Here is a 23282-nt window from a genome sequence, read left to right on the forward strand (position 1 = left end):
TAATTAAGTTCAACTTAATTGATTATTCTTATTTAATCTCAATCATATCACTTAATCTATGTCACCTATTTGGCTTCTAACATATTGGTAATAAATATAAATCATAATCATATATCAATTCAATAATTGATTTATATTTATAAATTATGAGCGGTATCTAACAACTCATCATGACCACCCAAATGTTAAAAAGTCAATTAAAAAATTTGATAAAATCCTTCAGTGATAAATCTCTTAATGCAACATGGTCTTTTCATCATATATCCCAAATATGTCATTAAGGATGGTTTAGTGTCTACTTATGACATTCCGTATTAGTTCTTATAATTTATGATTAACCTTATGAATTTAGGAAACCAACTTTCCTCAAACTTATATGCTTTGACCAAATAGTTTTATATAAGTTAATCTTAAATTAAGAACAAATGAGATATATCCCTTTTTATCATTTAAGGTGATGAATCCTCTAGTTGACCACTCATTCAATTTCGCATACTTCTTGCCATATTCAAAAGCACACTGGTTAGACATCCGGTCTCTTTCAAACCCATAAAGGTAAAATTAAAGTATGTCACTTCTCATACAAGATGACTTGGTGTCTCAAGCTTGATAACTAGTTGCACAACTATCACATGAGAACATATGTCATTGACACTTGAGTGAAATACCAAATGGAATCCTCACAGCGGGTCATGTTCAGTAAACTTATTCTTTAAGAAGCACCCACATGTTATCATCAAATATTCCATATATTTTAATTTATGAGATCGATTGCTCACTTCTCAAGTAAGGAGGCTTAATAGCTACCAATCTTTGGGCATTATCAATATTTTGTCTTGATGACACAATGACTAGGAACATGGCTTTAATGCATAAAGATCTCATAATTGTATCAACGTTAATTGTATCTCATAATTCTTTACAAGACCTTTTATATTCCATGAGCTTTATCCAATTAATACTTAAATAATTCATTATCTTTTGTACTAACATGAATGAAAACCTCTATCATATATTATTATGTAATTAAATATGCATTAAATGATAATATATATTCCTTGACCAATTCAATTGGCTCAAGGATATATACCAACAGTTTATATTTGTGTTTTTGTGTTGTAGCGACTGCCTCTTAGTTGCTATGGAGGAATGAGCCTTTGTTTTATGCACAACGTGATATATACTTACCTGCTGTAGGGTATGACCACTCTAGATCATTCAAGACTATACTCAGATATTTAGTTTGTGTAGCTTACAGCTCATTGAGTGATAGATTGGAGGTTGGAAACTTTGGGTTACTCATTAATATTGTGTGGTTGTGTTTTTGTTTTTATTTTAAAGATATTTGTAAAAGGCTAAGGTATTTTGGTATGTTTTAGCATAATAACCTCAAGCTAAACTCTATAATGGGGATTCCCCTTGTATGCTATCTAAGCAAATTTTCAAAAAAAAAAAAAATTGATGCAAAGTGGGGAATCCCTCTTGGACTTTTTTTTTTTCTTTCAAGCATTTTTATTAGATGTGATTACCAGTAAAATGTCAAATTCCACATTGAAGAATAGGATTACTTCCATTTGAGTTTCATGTCTTAAGTGAAAAATTTCAATTTCAAAATTTAAAGATTTTCAGCTCATGAGTGGTTAATTTATTAGTTGAGGAAACATGTGATATTTAAATGGTGAATTGCTCTATCAAATTTTTTCTTCCAACCAGTGGGCCACATTTTTGCAAATTTTTTCTAAGAGAATCTATAGATATTTATTAACGAGGAGTTCATTGAAACAACTAGATTTAAATTACTCTGCCATAACTGATGCTATGATATGCATAACAAATTTCTCCAAATTTGTGAATTCATATTGGAGTGATTGTTATTAATCTTTAGTCTTTTTTCACTTTTTCATGTGCGTTATGGATTTTATACTACTTAATACAATACAACCATACACCCAAGAATTCTGAATGCTGTTAAAAAGGCAAAAGAATTTTATGGAGACCTTGACATCATGGTGACAAGCCATTCAATGGGAAGGGCTGTAACTTTTTTTTTTTTTTTGCACTTGATCTAACACTGATCTCGAGCCTTTCTTAATAAAGCTAGAAATATTTTATTATTGTTGTTCTTTTCATCATATGGCAAACGTGAAACCTTTTTGATTGCTACATGAGTTTGAATTATTTACCATGATTTTTCCAAATGTTTTGAATTGATTTTCCTTGGTTAAATTCCAATGCAAAAGTTGTAATGTGAAAATAAATCTTTTATTTATAAGTTAATCATGAAGTCAAGAATGTTCAAGCTATGACATTTGGAGTCTGGGATATGTTTGGTAGTTTTTCGAGTCTCTTTCTTGCAGGATGTTGTTTTATGATTTTCCAAAAATTAGCATAGCATTTAAGGTTTCTTCAAGTCTCTTCTTTATTGTTTGATCTGCGCAGGTCTCATTTCCTTTCTTTTGGTGCATTTTTCTTGGTTTTTTTTTTTGTGTTTAATTTGTGTAGGTAATATTTTTTATAGGAAATAAGCTAATTGTTCTATTTTGATGCAATATGTTATTTTTCTATCGTTTTATTTGGGATTTTACATTTACATTCTTTATTTTGTTGACTTTTTAGCAAAGAAGTCTCCACACACATCACAAATCAAATAATTTATATAGTTCCCTTTATAGTAATTTTTTTACCATTATCTTTCTCTTCACACATGACCAATTTCGAATTTGATATGGAATTGAATTGATTTTATATTACTATTTCTTTTTTTATTACAATGCACAGAAACAACAACGATAAAAAAAAAAATACTAGCATCCGATGATGTAGACCAACTATCAATAGTATTAGAACCAATTCAACATGAAGTCTATCCAGACTGCTTCTTTATGATAGCATTGTGAAGGATATCAAATAAATTCATTTTGAATAAATTTATGGTGCCATCACAATATCTTTTGACTTTTGGGAATTTATCATTACAAATTACAATGTAGTTTCATGTTTGTAAATGATACTTTGATTTATCTTTATTTTTAGACAATTATCTTTATTAATGTAAATGATACTTTGATTCATCTTTTTCTTTCAAGCATTTTTATTTGATTCATCTTTAGTTTTTAGACAATTATCTTTATTAATCAAATACACAATATTTAATTCCCAATTACAAGATGTTTGATTGTGATGAGCTGCGAAATCAAGAATACTACATTCTGAGGTTTGCTAGTGCTTCAAGATCAACAACACCTCCAACAAGAATTGAACAACCTCTGCCATCACCAATCAACAGCCAAGTAGCTAGAGACTTTTTCTAGAGTGCAAGCCCTAGAAACAAGCCACCACCAGCAAAGGAGAAGAATCACTCACCAAGAAACACAAAACCAAGTACAAATGATACAACATTCCATTTCTAATCCATTTTTCACATTGAAACTATTAATCTACTCCATTTTTTTTAACGAATCAGTTCTGTATATGGTTAACAGCTTAAGGAATTCTACATTTGAGTTTGCAACTACTCACTTAACTCATTTTCTCATGGGAATTGCGTGACTGAGTTTCTACTGAACTAGCTATTTGAATGTCTAAATAGTTTAAAAACCTTTTGCTCTACACTTTTGAGCTCAAAAAGAAAAAAAAAAATGCTCTAAGGTTGATTAAAAAACATCTCTTCTGCATTTGTCTTTATCGCCTCAGCTCCCATTAATCATGTTATTATTTCAATTTGTTATAACTCAAGCCTTTATTTACTAAATTTGTTTCTCACGTAATGATATCTTACTATCACTGTGGCAAATTTTATCAATCGTACTTTTGATAATGATCATAATTTCTCACATGTAAAGTACAATCATATATGTTTCCCCTTATAACTATTTTCTAATCAATTAAAACACAAGCCATTTTAAGACCTCAAATAACCACATGCACATGGCTATCTAATATATGAATTTTCTTTATTTTTGCATTGCAGTTTGCTTTCTCTTTTAGTATTTTTTACCTAATCTTATTATCTATCTCAACTTCAATCCTTTGATTATAAACTCTTTACTAAGCCTAGGTTTTTATTTCCTTTTTCCTCATGTAGAGGATCTTCTAGAACAACCCAGTGATGAAAGAACGGCTTCACTGAAGACTTTTTGCCCACTTGCTGGTACCAACGAATTGTGGAATTTCAATAACAATTTTCCTCCGCACTACCTTGTATTTTTTGTCTACAGACAATATGATCAATTGAACATTGTAATCTTAATTTTTGTATAGGACCACAACCTATGCCATCGAAAAGATCTGCAAAAACAAGCATCATATCAAAATGCACCAACAGATCACTTCTGCAACTCTACCACAAAATGATACTAATTTTGTTCATAAGCATTAATGAATGTATGGGATTATAAACAACTATGAAACGGTCTTCCCCTTTGTAGTCAAAACTATAACAACTTTTGTGCATAGATACTTCTATAAACACTTCTTTCGGTACCAACAACTCTAAGTCATTATGCAGTCTTTTATTTGACCCGAACGTAACACACGGGGACAGTTCTAGTGTATAAACTAAAGGAGTAACATATATGGTCAAATATCTTCAACCAAACTGATCAATTCTTCTTGTTAAGCTCTTGGAGAATAAAACTGATCTTATCAGCCGTCAATGGTTTCTCAAAGCAAAAGTCCAAACCTGCCTCCATGAATGCTTGCGTCTCATACTGCGAGTCACGAGAAGTCACCCCCACGATCAAGCTATTCACCCCCATAGCTCTCAACTCTTTGGTTGCCTGTAACATGTAAAACATATACAAATTAACACATCCATAAATAAGTTTTAAGTTCAAATCTTCATTCCTCTTATTATAATTTTTCGACATATTTAAGTCTTTCATCTCTTTTAATTTGATTGACCAATTTTACAATTAGAAGAGTTTATTACATGTTTTTACAATTAGTATATACCTCAACACCATCCATGATAGGCATTTCCTTGTCCATTAGAATGAGATTGAAAGTAGCTCCAAAATGGCAAAGATCAACAGCCGTTTTTCCATTTTCAACCACCTGAGCACTTAGTCCAAACTTTTTAAGATGCATATCATGGAGTTTCCTAATGACAGGATCATCATCAACAACTAGCACAGTGAAATCGTTGCAATTACTAACCATGTCTTCAGCTCCATCAACCATTTTTCTGCTCAGTGAACTTGATGCACCTTTCCCAAGTACCATTGTGTTACAACCTTGAGCTTCTTCAAACACATTGAAACTGTTAGCAACAAGTCATGACAACTTTACACAACTACAAAGTATCAGGTCAAAAAATGATATACATAGCGTTGATTACCTTACTAGCTACTTGATAAATGAATTCTTCAATTGCTAATGCATGTGTCTTTAAGTAGCTAGATTTATATAGGCAATGGAAAGTGATACTTTTTGTCTTGTGTTCAAGACACATGATATACATGAAGGGTTAGAGGGGTTGCAGCCAGATATGCAGTTTGTCACTTAGCCTTAAACCAGTGGTATTTTCTTTTTAAAAAGTTGAAAGGGAAAAAGATTGTAAGCACTTAAGATGTAATCTAGTAGCTCGGATTCTTCTTCCCTTTCAAAATATATTTTGAGATGTGAAAAATCCAAAAATCTTATTTTTCTTTTTAGTATTCTGACACAATTTTCTTCTTTATAAGATCTATGCAATTAAGAATGAAAGATATTTTTACATAAATACGATTTTATTACAAATTGGGTCATTTCTCTTAAGAGTTTCCTTTACGAATACCATGGGTATTTGTTTGCACTCGCCCACCATTTTAAAAATCAAGGATCAGGGATCGAACACATGCTTGTGCCTGTGTTTATTTTTTGACCTGATCCCCTCACTCATATATATATGTGTATGAATACATGCATATACAATATATGAAATTGAATTATAAAAAAAAAAACACTTAATAGTTAACAAAAATGATAAATTTCAAGATTTGAAAATTGGACATATCTATAATTATACAAAAATGGAAGCCTCAAAGGTCTCCCACGCTTAGGTCATGACTTTTTGGTTTTTTCCTTGTGCCATTCTTCTAGATTTTTCTCTTCCCTTTGGGTTCCTCTTCCCTCTCTCCTTTTACTTTCTCTATTGTTTAGCTTCTAGATTTTTCCATTCTCCCTAAATTTCTCCATGTTTCTCTTTTTTACTTTCTCCATTTTTTCATCTTACTGTCTTCTTTTTTCATTGCTCTTTTCGGTTTTTATTTATTTTTAACTTTGTTTGCTTTCCGGCTTTTTTCTTCGTTTTGTTTAGTCTTTTGATTTGTTTACCCATTGTTCTTTTTGGTTTCTTTACTTGTTTTTATTTTGATTTGCAATTTTGTATTTTTCCTCTTTTCTACATTTCGGTTTCATTACTGTATGAATCTTTCTATCTTTGTATTCTTCCTTTCTTTCTTCTTTCTTGCCTTTAAGTTCTTAACTTTTGTGATTCATTTTGTGACTTTCAGATTTCGACCACTAACTCAGAGGCTTTCTTATATACTTGCCAGAAGAAATCAGGTTGTCCATGGGGAAACATCAATGACTTGGTTTGTTTGTTGAGGGTAACTTTCAAAGGATTTATCAGATCAAAAAATCTTTTTTGCAGTCTACCATGCAAGTTTAGTTCTGTCTCCCCTGCTCTGTTAGACTTTTTTTTAACCCTTTCTTTTATTACTTTTATTTTTCCCAAATTTTGGTGGGATTTTGACGCATTCCTTAACCTATTTCTTAAGTATACTTTCTCTTTGGGGTTGTCTATATACTTTATATTTTTTGTTTCAATAAGTTGTTGAAATTTATTTTCTGTCATTGCTTGACATGGATGTGAAATACTAAGTCTCTGCTTCCCATGGATTTTTCTTTGATCAGTTTCTGGAATTTGAATTTTTGTAATCTGTTGTAAGGCTCTCATGTGATGAAAACACATATGCTCCTATGTGTGTCTGTTTTTGCTGGCAATAAAAAATTCTAATTGGCATAATTCTGGAGTGCTTAAAATTTCCCTATGATGATATTATTATTTTTTCCTAGGACATTGTTAATTGGGATAATTAGGGATTTCATATGAAAATTTTGTATATTCATGTTATTTGAGTTTTTCTTTTTTTACTAATTAGTGATTTTGAATGTAAAAGTTTTGTTTGATTGGTTTAGAATTAAAATGATAAACCCATTTTGGTTCTTAATGGAGAAGAATGAGAAAAAATTACTAATTTCAATAAAATGTATATTTATATAAGTGTGTTATTTATTATGTTAATATTATTTAATAGTAGTTGAATAGTTTGATTGTTTAAAGAACTTTTATTTTTTCATAAATTGATTTCAAAGAAACGTAAATATATGTATAAATAATATTTTTATTTTTTTATAAAAAATATTAAATTATTCGACAATCAAATGGTTTCGGTATTTGTAAAAAATAATTTTTCTTGATTTCATTATTTATTATTCACATACCATTTTCCAATGTTAAATATAACTAATGCAAAATGGTGCAAATCAATTGACCAAAGATAAGGTTTTGAAGGAGATTGAACTAATACATATCCTACCATAAGCTTAGAGATTTTATTTAAGGTTTTGTTCTATCGCGAGGCTATTTGTAATTGTGTTTTTGTGTTGTGGTGGTAGTCTCATCTCTTAGTTGCTGTGGAGAATGAGCCTTCGTTTTGTAAGAGGCTAAGGTATTTTACTATGTTTTAGCATAACAACATCAAGCTAAACTCTGCAATGGGGATTCCCCTTGCATGCTATTGAAGTAATTTTTTTTTAAAAAAAAAAAACCAAGCTAAGGCAACATGAGGAATCTCTCTTGAATTTTTTTTTCAAGCCTTTTTATTAGATGTGATTATCAGTAAAATGTCAAATTCCATATTAAAGATTAAGATTACTTCCATTTGAGTTTCATGTCTTTGGTATAAACTTTCAATTTCATGATTTACAGATTTTCAGCTTAGTTGAGAAAACAAGTGATATTAAATGGTGTATTACTCATTTACTTTTATCAAATTATTTCTTGCAACCAGTGAGCCATATCTGCGCGTATATTTATTAATTGGAGTTCATTGAAACAGGTAGATTTAAAGTACTCTGGCATAATTAATGCTATGATATGCATAACAAATTCCTCTCAATTTGTGAATTTATATTGGAGTGATTTTTACTATTTTTAATCTTTTTTTCACTATTTTAGGTGTACCATGGATTTTATACTACTTGCCACAATACAATTATATGCCCAAGAATTCTGAATGCTATTAAAAAAGCAAAAGAATTTTAGGGAGACCTTATCATCGCAGGCCATTCAATTGGAGGTGCTATGGTTTCTTTTTGTGCACTTGATCTAACAGTGATATATTTTTGTAAGAAAATGCTCTGTACAGTTGAAACATTCACCAACAACTCTATATGATGATGTATTTAACATTCCAGATCTATTCTACCAACTTCTCAACAATCAAATAAAGACAAATATGGACTGCCCCGAGTGCAGTGCCTGGGCAACGCTCTAGTGAAAAGATAAAATTAACATTGGATGGAATGATTAAACATTCAAGGGTCCTACATAGATGGATGACAGCTACATCTGTATTTGTTAATTAAAATCAATTTTCATAAATGGGTTGGGCCTTAGCAAGCTCGAGTTAGGCCCATTTGATATTGGGCCTGAAGAGGTGTCCTTAGGCTTGATCATTATGGCCCACGCTGGATCAAACTTGCCTGCTTAAGTCCAATCACCATGTTAGTAACTGATATTTCCTTGGTAAACTCTTGAATCAAGAACTTGGAATTCAGTCTGGCTTTTACCAGTCTTGTTCCTGTTGGATGAATGAGGATTAAAGGGGAAGAAGCTGTTTTCCCATCAAACCAAGCAAAAAGTAGATAAAGACTAAAGGCATTAATTGCCTAATTACTCATCATTTCATTAAAAATGGAAGCCCAACATTACAATCCAATATTGAACTCCATTACAAATATTCAAGACAAAGCAAACAAGCTGGATATAACATTTATGACAGTGAAGGAACAGATTATTGCAGACAGAACAGCCAAAAGGGTGAAAAAAGGTAGATGTCAGATCCTGGAATCCAAGGCCATTATGGTGGTGAGATTCATGGGGTTCATGTACTCAGTAGAGCCGGTCATTATCTGTTGCACAATCAATCTGTTAGCCTTCTCTGATGGATGGAATGGATCCCAGAATGCATAGAGAGCTCTATTTGGACATAAATTTGACAGTCGAGTGCACAGACCGAGTCCATTGTAAGGTCCTTGCCCACAACAGGCTATCTGTGATGTTGTAAATCCTGTTCCAACCATGACAAAGGTTCAAGTTAGAAAAGACAAGTTCTAATCACATGTTCGAAACAGGATTTTGTTAATAATTAAGTAGCGTCGAAATTGGGAAGCTAGGGAAGTACCAAAGGCTCGAGGGTCACTGACAAAATCATTGTGCATTTTTTGAGTATTTGCACTAACGAATACATCTCTGCCAATATTCTTGTTGAGTCCATTTAACATCTGAGCCAGTTGTGGGTTGTACAAAGATGCAGCTCGTTGTAGTTCTTCTGAGCATCCCCCATTGGTGCCCCTCATAGCCAGTTCTGCTGGAACACAACCCATTGGCCCAGTGCCTGTCACTAGAACCCTGCGTGCTCCTAGCTTGTATAGCCTCTGCAGTAACAATGATGAAGAAAATGGGGTTGATAAACTCATTGGTACTTGTTTGTATCTTGAGTTCTTGCATCTTCTTGCAAAATAACTAATATAGCTTAAGTCCAAACTGTGTTTTGATAGAGAACTATTAAACCGAGTAAAGAACCAAAACGGGCTAATAACAAATTTGAAGCAGAAACTGAGTGCTGTTTGCTTGCTTGAAAAAGCCAAGCATGAAACATGTGCTTGGTTGCATGCTAGATTTTGTTCCTCCTTCACATGTTTACGAACTAATGTCCACTAACTTTCCAGTGTTGCCAACTTTCTTGTGACTGCCAGTGCATCGCATACATGCAGTCATGCAGATCAAGGGAAGAAAAATTGTCAAAGAAAATAATTAAAGGAAATTACCATCAAGAGTCTTCGATATTCGGAAATGAGAAACTTGACATAATCTGGCAATTTATATTGGCGAGATCTTGCAGAGTAGGGCACCAAGTAGTAGTTATTCACAAAATCATTGCCACCAACAGTGATGAGGACAAGTGCTTGGCTTACAAGTTGATGAGCTTGCCTTGATCCAACGAGAGCAGTCAGTCTTCGCTTGTATTCCTGAAAGTACTTCAGCTGTCCAGACATTCTTATTATATTTACCTGTAATTGCAACATTGGCTTATATCAGCTTTTCTTGTTCAAAGATGATATCTATTCAAACAAGCATTAGCAACTAGTTTACAAGTTGGCATGGCAAGGATGGCATAAAATTCTTTTTCTTTTAATACAAACTTCTATCCAGGAGAGAAGATCAGCTGCTAACTTACAAATTGGACTCCAGTGTCATTAAGGATTCCCACCCCAGCTGAAGCAAAGTTGGCACCAACAAGCATCTTTTGCCCATTAAACTCCGGGCTCAAGTATGGCAATGGGGATTCTGATAAGCCAATTTGCTCACCTGGAAAGCATTGAATTGACATTAACTATATTTATGCTGTCTGTAGACAAGATAACAACATTAAAAAGAATAAGGAACAAAAACATGACAGTAACTATTATTAGAAACTTAACCAATCAAGTCTGGGATGTTAAGGCCATTAGAGAAACGCCCGGTGGGTCTTCGACTTGGGTAATCAATTCCATAAGGGGGTGCATCTGCACGGGCAGTTGTTGCAAGGTAGTTGTTGTTGCCACTATCGACAAGTGAATCACCAAAAACAAAGAATGCTCGAGCCTCAGCTAAGGGAGCAATACTCCCCAAGGCCAATAGGAAAACCAAAACCATCGACAAACCAAAAAATGTTGATGAAGAAGCCATTAGCATTATCACAAGAGACCAAAGGCGACTTCTTCTTCTGAGGGTATAGGAAAATAATGGGGTTGCTTTATAGAGCTGGGATTTCAGCCATCATTGAATTAAAGAGAAGCTACAAAGCATAAAGCAAGCGGTTTTGGTAGTTGTATACTTGTACCAACTTTTGCTATTCCTTTTTAATCACCGTCAAGAGATGTGAAGATGGAATTGCACCTTTTCAGGAAAATTTATTGCTAGTGTTGTATTTTTCATGATATCATCTGTCTGTCATGGCAACTGGTTCCCAGTCACAGTGGGCTAGGGAAGATAAGAATTTATATGATACTTCAGTCTTTTTGTTTAGATCAATTATAGAAGTTAAGCATGGCATTGGTGTGTTAAGCACACCATTGAAAGTCATCATTTTAACCAGTGGTACATACACATATACAAATTTGGCAAATTTTCTGGATGAAAGAATTTGGGAGAATCATGGCTTGAAACAAGCCATATTCTTTCATCCAACTTGACTCTACTTTTCTTGTTTTTAACTTTTAAATCTTTTTGGTAGCATTAAGAAATGAAGCTTTCTCTAAAAACCACCGAGATAACTTTCAAAATTTTTTTCCCTTCTCAAATGAAGGCTAGAATGCCTGAGTGGCTCTGCTGGCAGTAGTTTTATCAGAATATTTATCTCCTGTATTCTTAGGACTATCAGTAGGAGATGGATGATGGAAGTAGATTGCAACGTTATTTTCTACTCAGAATTAGGGTTTTGTCATATTGTCAAGGCATGCACTTTAGCTCTTTATTTGATCTTGTGCAGGAAGAGCATCAATGTAATTGAGGAAATGGTTGGCTTGACATTGTTCTGTAATGATTGGAAAACAAAAGGAAACACTTAGAAGGAAACATAGTTGTTTGAAGTACATAAATGATCTTCTCAAGAGATCATTTCTTGACCAGACATAGCCTTGACAACATTGTCTGTAATTAAGGAAAGGAAACATGGTTGTGTTTAAGTACATGAAAGATCTTCTCAAGATTTAATTTCTGAATTTGGAAGTAATTCTCTGATTATTATCCTCTTAATTTGGTGGATACATGGCTCTTGTCCTAATCCTGTACATTAGCTTTCCTGCTCTAGCCTCTTAGTTGAAGTCTTAGAAATTTGGAGTGAAATGCCTCTCAATTTCAGTTATTTGTTTTATGAAATGTCTGTCTTGACACTGCTTACTCTTCAAAAAAAAAAAAATACAGATAAATTTTAACTTTCCATTGAAATTTCAAGACCAAATAGAAATTGACAAACAAACTAAATAAATTTCATTGCAATAGAGATTGGAAAGTTGTCAAGGAAACGTGTCTATCAGGACATGGAATCTAAGGCTATAATGGTGCTGAGGTTCATTGGATGCATGTACTTGGTAGAGCCTGTCATGATGCGTTGCATAATCTACTTGCTTGCCTTCTCTGAGGGATGGAATGGATACCAGAATGCATAAATCTCTCTGTTTGGACACAAATTGAAGAACGTTGTGCATAGACCGATCCCATTGTAAGGTCCTTGCCCACAACATGCTATCTGTGATGTAGTAAATCCTGGCAGACCATAACATATGCAAAGTCAAATTCCAGAATGCACATATTGTTATAATTCAAAATCATTCCTGTAAAGTTTTAACCATTTTGTGACATAAAGCTATATGTGCCTGTTTGTATAGTGGCCTGGAATGGTAGGAATGCGGGCGCACCATATGCTTGAGAGTCACTAACAAAATCACTGTGCATTTGTTGTGTATTTGAAGCAATGAAAACATCTCTGCCAATTTTTCTGTTCAGTCCATTTACCATCCGATCTAGTTGTGGGATATACAAAGAAGCAGCTCGTTGAAGTTCAGCTGTACATCCTCCATTTGTTCCCCAAATGGCTAATTCTGCTGGAACATAACCTAATCATCCAATGCCTGACACAAGAACTCGGCGTGCTCCCAGTTGATAGAGCATCTGCGGTGAGTTAAATGTAGAAACAAGAGTAATTACGCTAAGCTCACTTGATGCTATGCTGAGTCAAGTACTTTACTGTCTCAATTATATTGTTGTGCTCTGTCATGCCTTTAGGAGACCGGTTAAGTTCTCTGCGTAAATGTATGACATTGGGAACTTAATTTACATGTAAATAGGACAGAAGTAGTTAAAATTATCAAAAATATATATATATATATGGACCTCCCACCCCCAAATCGAAGTTTTTTCGTATGTCTTGTGAAAGCTCATTTGCCGCCTTCACATTCACATGGACTCATTTCCATCCTTAAAAATGGTGCTAACTTTAATGTGACATTGCACTGTTTGCATATCAGGACAAAAACTGTTGGAAAGTAAAGATAGGGAATGGATTTACTACCAAAAGTTTCTGGTACTCTGAGATGAGAAACTTCACGTAATCTGGCAAGTTATATTGAAGAGACCTTGCCGAGTAGGGAATTAAGTAGTAATTATTCACAAAATCATTGCCACCAACTGTGATGAGGACAAGCGCTTGGTTTACAAGTCTGCGTGTCTGCTCAGCTCCAATGAGGGCGCTCAATCTGTGCTGGTATTGTTCAAAGTAATCAAATCGTCTGAACATTCTTATTATACTTGCCTACAAAATGGAAAATTCTATGTTATAGGTCAATTTAGAATATAAGTTTCTATACAGTAGTTCATATAGTTAAAGTTGTATGCAGGATCACAGGGAAATGCATATAAGTAAAGGAACAGTCAAAGTGAGTCAGAAAGGTGACAAGCCAAAGGCAATTTGAATAGGAATTGGATATATGCTGATGAATCTTATTGCTTCTTATAGGAATATGCATGCAGAGGTTGGAGAAAAAGAACCAAAGATTCGTCCTATATATAGGCCGTGGCAAATAGAGAATTCAGTAACAAGGGTGGCAAACTTACAAATTGAATGCCAGTGTCATTGAGAATTACAACCCCTGCTGAAGCAAAGTTGGCACCATTAAACAGCTTCTGTCCTCTGAGCTCTGGACTCAAGGATGGCAATGGGGGTTCTGATAAACCAATTTGCTGACCTGACAAGCACAGAAATGACTTAAATGTGTCTACATGTTGAGCAACAACCAAACACCATTAGAAAGTTAAAAACTCAATGTGGAACCTAACTGATGAGGTCTGGGATGATAAGGCCATTAGAGAAACGGCCTGTTCGTCTGCCAGTTGGGTAATCAACTCCATAAGGGGGAAGAATCTGCACGAGCAGTTGTCACAAGGTAGTTGTTGTTTCCACTATCAACAAGTGAATCACCAAATACAAAGAATGCTCGAGCTTCAGCATGGATAAAAACAGCTTCTAAAGCCAATAGAAGGCCTAAAACTATCCAAGAACTGACCACAAACGAAATAGCCATTAAAAGGATTCTGCCTAACCCTCTGACAGGCTCTTAAACTCTTAGCTTCGATTGGAAGAGATTTTCTTGGATGCAGACTGGAATAAATGGAAGCTCTTAAATAGCTTTGAGGCTTCTGCAATCACCATGAAAGGAACCCCAAAACAAAGGCAAGAAAATTTCTACTTCGTTAAGCTATGATGAAATACCATCGAAAAGTTAAAATTTTCATGACAGATTATTGTGTGGTAAGATTGTTCCTAGAAGAGATATTGATATCTTACAACCATACCAAAATATGGTGATCAAAACTTGCCACCATGCTAGATCAATCTGGGATGCGCAATTCAATATTAATGTTATTGAATAGCAAAGAAAAACTTGTGCAACTGATGAGATCAGTATGTGTATTATCATATTAAGAAAGTTATCTTACAGCTGATAGAATTTTTTTTTTCATTTCTTTTCTATCACCTCTTTGTGATTGCTTTTGCAGGTGGAAATTGCCTGTTCCACCATCAAGCATTCTGGTGACAGTAAATTTCCCCTGTAAATCAGTTATGACTCCAAATAATATAGCATAACATCAAAGAATTGAAGAATTCATTTCTGTCTGTTGACATCATGCAATCATCAAAACCAGAAAACTTTTGTTTTCAAACTTTTCTTTGAAGAATCAAATGGTTCTATTTAAACCAGTTTAGCCTAGCGAAAGAGGTTGACTGGAGATGTAAGTTAACCAATACATTGGAGTAGGTAACCAAGGTGTATGCACCAATGTTTAGAGATTCCTCGTCATAAGAAACGAAATCATACTGTTCTAATCCGTAAATTACATCTTCTGCTTGAAGGTTGCTTCAAATGCATCAACTTACTTGTTTGTATCAGAGCTCACACATGTTTATCTAGAAAAGGAGAGTGTTTGTTAATAGCCACCACTGACTGTCCTAGTAAGTGTAAAGTCTCTGCGTCACAATGAAATTCTAGCACCAGATTACTTAAAAAGTCCGTGCTCTGTTTTTGCTTGTGATACTTTTAGTCAAACAATGTTGTCCGGGTGCATAATTAGGAAGTCTTGCTCGTGCTTGAAATGGAAAGTAGACCAATAAACACACTTCATGACATTTTTTGGTTGTTCAAAGTATTCCAACATCACTTTTATAGTTAGGATCATGACAAAAGGAAATGAATCTTCCTCGTATGGATAATTCTCATTCAATACACAAGGTAAAGGTAAGCCGCTTTTTAGCTAGCTTCCATGTGATCAGTGTAAACAACTTTGCGAGGTTGACATTGAACGTGAGACCCCAAACCCCCAAAAGAATTACTTCCATGCACCGCCCATAGTCATTGCAAGGATTCATAATGCAATAAATTACATCCAACCAATCAATATTCAGTAGACATCTTGTGTTTTACCAGGCAATTAACTAATTGCACATGTTTAGAACTAAGAGCAGGTGATAGCTGATGTTCTTAAACCATGGACAAATCCATTTAATAAAATTGCATGTTAAACCTCAACCTGTGGCATTATCTTCTGTGGACATCTGATAGTATTTCCAAGCCTATGCACCGAAGGATGAGGTGGGAAGTACTTCCTACTATAGGCTAAGTAAATTAAGGTTCATTTAGTGTTAGAGATTAAGAACTCATTATTGAGCCTTCACCTAAAATAATAATTGAAGTGGCTCTTCAAGAAGGATTTAAGAATATAAGTGAAGTGGTGATTTAAGAGGTAATTCATTTAGTGTCAACTTTTAGTTTTCCAAGATATTTTCTGCTGAAGGATTGGACTCTAAGGCCTAGTCCTAAGTCATGAGCTGGATTTGGGTGAGTTAAAATGGGGGGTCTCCCCCCTCTCCATTTTTTTTTTCTTTGCTAATAAATGAAAAAGGGTCTTCTTGTGGGAATCATTAATTCCCTGAAGTTTTCAGTCTGTTGCTCCTACATCCAAAGCATCAATGGTGCTTGCCATGACTAGACCCTCAATTTCAAACCCCACAGCGTTAAACTTAAGGGTGCAAGGTGTTCCTACCATCATCCCATCCCTCCCTGGGGGAGCTATCTCCTCACATCCATTTCACACGCACAAAACCCAAAAGCTTAATGGTCTGATGTTTGCAGTTTTTGCCTTTCTGGTGAGCTAGTAAATTCTCACAAGATACTTGCACTAAACAAATGGTACCTTCAAATTCCAAATTTAATGCAAAAATTTGATGCATTGACAACATCACTCTTTCATTTCACTTGGTATCTTATATCTACCAACCACCAAAGTCCTTACCAGGAATAAGTAAAAAACCAACAACCAACTTCATTAGCCTTTAAAGTTCTTTTCCCCGCTTCAGTAGTATTCAATCAAATCATCCAAGTTTGCACTGTACTTCTACAGCTTCTCTCGGATCATTTAATGCGACAAGTTCCATTGGATGGACGGTCTTGATTTATGAGGTAAATATTTCATGCATGCATATATATTAGCATCCTAGATATCATATTCTTTTGCATTTTTGACTTTTCTTTTTCTAAATTGTACTTTGATTCTTTTCTTCCTTTTTGTTGTATATAGAAAGTACAAAGAGAGTTCAATGGAAGGGAACAACAACTCAACTTGATATGAACACATACCACATACTTGAATTTTATCTTACATAACGAAGAAGATGGCAAGTAATTTTAATAGTTTTTCCAATTGTAAGAATCCAAATTTTACATTTGTTAATATTTAGGTCTAAAAAGTCACCCATTTGAATGACAGATTACTCATCCATTAGTCTTAAACTTGATAATCGATCCATTAGTCTTATAAAGGGTTATGCAAAATTTGATGAACCCTTTATCGTTTTATATATAATAAAGTACATGAAATTATCAAAGTTTGACCCCATTAACAGACCTGTTAGTAGGAAAGTAGAGGAGAAACTAAAGACAACAAAAAGCAGAGATGGAGGTAGATGGCAAGAATTTAATTACAAGGAGCCAAGATCCCTCGATTAGGCCCCTTGTGGCTTCACTGAGACAGCATATATAAGAAAGGCAGTCCCCCCCATTCCTTTATTTATCATGTGTTTTGAGACATTTAAGGGAATTGATCTTGAAAAGTCATTCACGACACCAAAAAGATTAAATATGAAATGCTATTCACATCATACGGACTAAGTCTATGTTCATCCTTGATGCGGTAACCAAAGTAATGTGGCGCCGAATTGGTCGATAAGGTTGTTCTTGTTTTGTTTTTCCTTGTAATAAGTTGAAGTTATTGAATTAATGTTGATTGTTTTGTTAACTTCATCTCTCTCTCTCTCTCTCTCTTCCCCATGGATATTGCCATTGTGTTTATCGTTGCCTTTCTGGCCACAGGAAGATCACTTTTTGATTTTTCCATGACATTTAATACTATGCTATCTCTCTCCAGCTAGGCTAGCCTCTTCTTAATGCCCATCCCTACCAAGCAAACTCATCTACCTACCATTTGAAATGCAGTTCCATGATCAATCCATCTCCTCTTTTTGGTCCATTCAACAATCTTAAGTTTGTTTTCCAGCTTGCAATAATGATTGGTGGATGAACATAAAGGGCCATATAAGTTTTGATTCATTCATTCTTGACAACATTTATCTACTTATGTAGTGTGCTTAGTTAGCATCCACGTGATCTTTTACGTCCACCACACTTCGTATATAGAAATTTGTAAATAACATATATAATTTATATCTTATATACAATACTAATATGCATCATCATAAGTCCGTAATTATAAATTTAAAATAATTATAAAATACGTAAAAATTTTACTTACAATTATGTCATTGGAAGCAACTAAAAGAATTATGGCAAGAGATTTGTGTTTTATTACATCTCAATGTGCTCATGCCATATACAAGTTTATGAGCCGAGATGAGATGAGCACCATTAACATCTTTAGATTCAAATTCAACTAATTAAATTAAATTGCGTTATTAAAAATATTTTAAAATTAAAATTAAATAAAAAATCAATAAAATCAATAAACGAAGTAATGGAAAAGTTTCTCTTTCATCCATGTTCCTCAACTAAATTATTAATGCCTAGTCCATTCAATAGAACGTGCTTAGTTTGAAATTATGGGTGTGATGATAAGGACATAAATACTATAGTACCAAATGTAATATCTAAATTAATTAATGTTGATAGGCATATATATATAATATATATATTTCTCCTTCTATATATCCAATCATGAAACAAAGTTTTCAGAGCAAATCTAGACTTGGGAAAATCGAAAAATTAAATCAAATAAAACTTGAAAATGATAAGCTAGATTGGTACCTAAAATAATTTGGATATTGACTCCTTAAGCTTAGCTTATAATTGTTAAGACAATTGACAATTCATTTGCGACCATTTTTTATGTAATAAATGCTAAATAGCAAGTTATTATAATTGGGGCATATATATATATATATATCCTATCTTATCCTATTTTATTCCCAATGAGGTTGTTGCGTTTGAGTGACATTCAAAGTGTTAAAAAAAATCATTTATATATATATTCTTTGTTAAATTATTATAAGGCAGTAAACTCTTTTAAATATTAATTATTATTTTGAACGAAAATCATAAATAAGAGATTTGTGTTCGATAGAAATAACAGCAGTAAATAAACAAAATGAGAATCAACATTGCTCAAAAAAGACAGGAAGATGATGGAAAATAAATCAGCAACTATTTATTTACTCATAAAATAGTTTTGAAACATTACATTACAGTTCATCAAGAAATTAATTCCACCCATAGGTAGCAACGTACATAATCAAATGCATGCATGCCAAGCAAACAACAATGCTATAACACAAGGTTGTTTTTATCCTTATTAAAATGCAACTACCTAAGTCCTGGTCTTGTAGTCCAAAGCCAAGAGGGTGCTGAGGTTCATGGGGCTTACGTAATCTGTAGAACCCCTCAAGATCGTGTCAACGATGATCCCATTAGCCCTTTCTGATGGATGGAAAGGATCCCAGAAAACATACTGGTTCCTGTTGGGACACAAGTTTGATAACAAAGTGCATAGTCCCAGACCATTGAAGGGTCCTTGGCCACAGCATGCTACCTTTGATGTAGCAAATCCTGCAAACAAAGTATAGTCTTCATGAATATTTGTTGAGAGTTAAATTCTGACCTAAGATGGGTATCAAAGATAAAAGGATTCAGAAAGGGTCTGTGTAAAGAGAAATAGGTGTCAAGTCATGGCCTGCTCCAACCTCATTGATGGCATTAAAAGAAAAGGGCAGTGATGGGTACAATGAATTACTATTGAGATGAAATTTTTCATCTACCAGTTGCCCTTTTCGAGGGGGGAAATTTTGGGGGCGCAAAATCCAAAATCTCTGGTAGCTTTCACCATAATCTCTGAGGAGATTCTACGTGGGGGTTTGGTTGCTCTCATAAATAAAATTTGGGTACTTTTTTTAATAGGTCAACAAAATGTCACACCTTTTGTTGTTCCCCTTGGCCCCCATTTTGCAGCATCTCTCTCTCTCTGCCTTTTATCAATTGTCTCCAATCTTGGCTAATCAATGCCTCTTTCATTACTCTTAATGTTGGCGTTCTTTTTGATGTGACAAAATATATCGATTTGTTCAAATAAGAAAAAGTGGTCAAATACTGAATTATGGAGATACTTACCATAGGCTCTAGGGTTACTAATGAAATCATTGGTTTGTTGCTGTGTGTTAGCAGCAATGAAAACCTTTGCACCGATCTCGCTATTGAGTCCATTGATCATTTGAACTAGTTGTGGATTATACAAGGCTGCAGCTCGTTGCAGATCAGGGGCACACTGCCCACTTAAGCTCCTCATGGCCAATTCCGCCGGAACACAGCCCAAAGGTCCCGTCCCGGTCACCAGAACCCTACGAGCTCCAAGATCATATAGTTTCTGCAATATGATATGTCAGTCAAATGAAGACAATGTAAGCTACAAGTGTAACGAGTGACAGTTTTGAAGAACATGTTTTTATGTTACCAAAGGGAAGAAAATTTACCCTTAAAAGTTTTCTGTACTCTGAGATGAGATATCTAACATAGTCTGGAAGACTGAATTGGCGAGATCTTGCAGAGAAGGGCACCAAGTAGTAGTTGTTCACAAAATCATTGCCACCGACAGTGATGAGGACTAGAGAATCGCTTACAATCCTCTGTGCTTCATTATATCCGACCAGGTCAGCCAACCGTCTCTGGTACTCTTGAAAGTATTGTAATTGCCTGAACATTCTTATGATGTTTATCTGTCAATGTATCATTTGAGAAAAGAACACTGTCACATTGCCATGTTAATTACTATAACTGATAAGGAAAAGAAAGGGACTGAATTTTCTTTCTTCTTCTCTCCATCTCAAGCAGAAGATTGAGAAAGAAACTTCTGAACTTACAAATTGGATGCCGGTGTCATTGAGGATTCCAATACCAGCAGAAGCAAAGTTGGCGCCAACAAGTAGCTTATCTCCCCTGAGTTCTGGACTCAAGTATGGCAACACTGGCTCCGAGCCAAGTGCATCACCTGATAAATATGAACACATTAAGTCAATTCAATTAACATGACACAAGACAAAATTTGAAAATACAAGGAGGAAAAAACAACAGAGAAATCCCAACTGATAAAATCAGGAATGTTTTTGCCATTTGAGAAGCGGCCTGTGGGGCGACGACTAGGAGTGTCAATGCCATAAGGAGGTGAATCTGCTCGAGCAGTTGTTGCTAGGTAATTGTTGTTGCCATTGTCGACCAGGGAATCACCAAATACAAAAAATGCCCTGGCGGCCTCAACTTTAGTAGTTGAAGTTGCCATGACAAGACCTAAAACAATCCATGAAGCAACAACCACTAAGCTTGCCATTGGAAGCAGGAGGAGTATACACTAAGAAGAGAAGACTTTGTCTTTGCATGCTGAATCAAAGAACAGGCACTGCTTATATATAGGTAGGGGTTCTTGTCAAAGGAGGAAAAACATGGCCTACACAAGCAAAAGCAATGTGGTACAGGTAGTTGTGTCTGGCAATGTAATGAGGTCATCCCAGACCACCTCTCCCCGATCCCCATTTCCAATTGAATCATCTACTTTTCATGCTCTGAAATTAATGAATTTATATAAATAATTCAATGTTTCAAGCCTTGCAAATGCTCTTCGGTTAGCTTTGCCATAAATTTTTCAATGTGGTAGCTTTTTCTGCTGAAATCTCTATCATTCACAATAGCTGATACACATGAAAATGCTGTACAAGATTACAGAATAGTAAACGCAGTAGGTATACTATTTTGGGTTTCATGTGCTTATCTTTTACAATCCCTGAAACTTTGCTTTCCCAAAAAACTTGATCTGTCACTTTCAATTACCTCATATTTGTTCATCTATTGACATGGAATAATCACAATGGTTTTTAATGAGGCAGTCATTCCCTAGCTGCTGCAATGGCACCAACTGAACAATTCCCTACCCGTTCATGTTCCCTTCTCTTAGCACATTTGAGAAAGTTAAAAGGGTATTCAAACAAACTGCTACTTGGAACTTTCACCTGCAGCCATTTTCTTTTCTGGTTATTTCTTTACAGGTTTCACCTAGCAATAAACAAGTTTCTATCTAAAATGAGATTAAAAGAAGAGGAACAGTTCTGAATTTGTAGGAATTTTTTTTATCCAAAATCTAGGTCCCTACCTGGATCAGCTAAGTTCATAGTGACAAAGACATTTTGACCAAGACTGGAGAATTTCTTTGAGGGATAGATCTTCATCGATATTCACCCACAAGTACATCGAACTAAAAATCAAAACAGGACCGCCAGTGTCGGTTTTTATTGTAGTGGACCTCTTTTTTCTTTTGTTGGGGTCTTTACAATGGTGAGGCTCCTCTAACAAATATAATACAATGCATGACAATTATTGGCATATATCTAGCTAGATTTAATTCAACTTTTGTTTCATTTGGTAGTCAAAGAGTGCCAAGGAGATTTTTTTTGTATAAAGGGTCAAATTTAACATTGTATTACATTGGGAGCGTACTTCTTTTTTTGTGTGCTAATTTTACCACTCTACTACATTTATTTTGGTGCAATTTCATGCTAACATGGAAAATATTTGTATTTTTAATTTATAAAAAATGCCACCTGAGATAGTATAAATATGGAAAAACAATAAATAGGATAAAATGATTTTTGATAAAAAAATTGTTTGAACTTATAATTTTTTTTTTAAAAAAAATAAATAGAATATTCTATTTCCATCTATAGGTGACTAGAATTGCAAAAAAAAAAATTGTAATGTGGTGAAATTGCACACACAAAAAAAAAGTAAAGTGGTAAATATGAAATTCTCAATTTAGTAGAATGATAAATTTGACCATTTTCTCATTATTTTTCTTTATGCTCTTCTTTGATTTAAAGGTTATTCATGTGAGCAATATAATTTGAAACACACTGGAAATAGGAATGTCAACGGGTACCCTATTACAGGGTACTCGTGGATACCTGACCTGGTTATGCCGGGTTAAGGTATTTCATAAACGGGTTTGGGGCAGGTTTAGGTAGTGATTTCACTACCCGAATCGAATTCGGGTAGGGTTCGAGTACTACCCCTTGAGTACCCGTTACCAAAACCCGATTACTATTTATAAATATTTTTTATTATTTTAATAATTAAATTAAAATTTTATAATTTTTACCAACTTTACAACTAATTTTTTTTGTTAAAAACTAACAAATATATGAAAAGTATGGTTACCCTAATTATTAATATGATGACATTAATATATTTAAATTAAAAATTTATTAGATTGTTAATTATGTTTAAATAATTTGAATGTTATATCATATTATAAAAGAATATAATTACTATTATATATATATACTTTTAATATANAGCTTTTAAGATTAGAATAG

At 34.1% G+C, this 23282-nt stretch overlaps 3 protein-coding genes, 1 long non-coding RNA gene and 1 pseudogene across 4 annotated transcripts; 1 reads left to right on the forward strand and 4 right to left on the reverse strand.

Annotated features, from left to right (window-relative positions):
- LOC18600010 (two-component response regulator ARR22) lies at positions 4429–5375 on the reverse strand. Its single transcript, XM_007030236.2, has 3 exons — positions 5339–5375; positions 4954–5243; positions 4429–4778 (listed from the first exon to the last, which is right to left on the reverse strand). Exons 2-3 carry the CDS (start codon positions 5221–5223, stop codon positions 4602–4604), a joined length of 447 nt encoding a protein of 148 aa, XP_007030298.2. The 5' UTR covers positions 5224–5243; positions 5339–5375; the 3' UTR covers positions 4429–4601.
- LOC18600011 lies at positions 6300–8466 on the forward strand. The gene is made up of 3 exons (XR_001927770.1): positions 6300–6646; positions 7663–7715; positions 8225–8466. It is a non-coding gene; the product is annotated as an uncharacterized LOC18600011 (long non-coding RNA).
- LOC18600012 (GDSL esterase/lipase At5g18430) lies at positions 8915–11056 on the reverse strand. The gene is made up of 5 exons (XM_007030239.2): positions 10753–11056; positions 10509–10639; positions 10099–10341; positions 9453–9705; positions 8915–9338 (listed from the first exon to the last, which is right to left on the reverse strand). The coding sequence occupies exons 1-5, from the start codon at positions 11003–11005 to the stop codon at positions 9106–9108; spliced, it is 1113 nt and encodes a 370-aa protein (XP_007030301.2). The 5' UTR covers positions 11006–11056; the 3' UTR covers positions 8915–9105.
- LOC18600013 lies at positions 12345–14391 on the reverse strand (annotated as a pseudogene).
- Positions 19057–21315, reverse strand: LOC18600014 (GDSL esterase/lipase At5g33370). The gene is made up of 5 exons (XM_018122410.1): positions 21007–21315; positions 20784–20911; positions 20397–20639; positions 20038–20290; positions 19057–19479 (listed from the first exon to the last, which is right to left on the reverse strand). The coding sequence occupies exons 1-5, from the start codon at positions 21245–21247 to the stop codon at positions 19241–19243; spliced, it is 1104 nt and encodes a 367-aa protein (XP_017977899.1). The 5' UTR covers positions 21248–21315; the 3' UTR covers positions 19057–19240.

This window comes from Theobroma cacao, chromosome 5 (assembly GCF_000208745.1).
Source record: "Theobroma cacao cultivar B97-61/B2 chromosome 5, Criollo_cocoa_genome_V2, whole genome shotgun sequence".
NCBI lineage: Eukaryota > Viridiplantae > Streptophyta > Magnoliopsida > Malvales > Malvaceae > Theobroma > Theobroma cacao.

Bases quoted from the DNA above. Each gene is read 5' to 3' on its own strand.
- LOC18600012 (XM_007030239.2), bottom strand. From the start codon at position 11,005: ATGCTAATGGCTTCTTCATCAACATTTTTTGGTTTGTCGATGGTTTTG. The intron at 10,342-10,508 runs GTAAGTTAGCAG...TTGCAATTACAG, and splicing joins ATGACACTGGAGTCCAATTT to GTAAATATAATAAGAATGTC. The intron at 9,339-9,452 runs GTACTTCCCTAG...TGGTTGGAACAG, and splicing joins CAGTGACCCTCGAGCCTTTG to GATTTACAACATCACAGATA.
- LOC18600010 (XM_007030236.2), bottom strand. From the start codon at position 5,223: ATGGTACTTGGGAAAGGTGCATCAAGTTCACTGAGCAGAAAAATGGTT. The intron at 4,779-4,953 runs GTATATACTAAT...TACATGTTACAG, and splicing joins CTATCATGGATGGTGTTGAG to GCAACCAAAGAGTTGAGAGC.
- LOC18600014 (XM_018122410.1), bottom strand. From the start codon at position 21,247: ATGGCAAGCTTAGTGGTTGTTGCTTCATGGATTGTTTTAGGTCTTGTC. The intron at 20,291-20,396 runs GTAAATTTTCTT...ATCATATTGCAG, and splicing joins AGTACAGAAAACTTTTAAGG to AAACTATATGATCTTGGAGC. The intron at 19,480-20,037 runs GTAAGTATCTCC...CTTTGTTTGCAG, and splicing joins TAGTAACCCTAGAGCCTATG to GATTTGCTACATCAAAGGTA.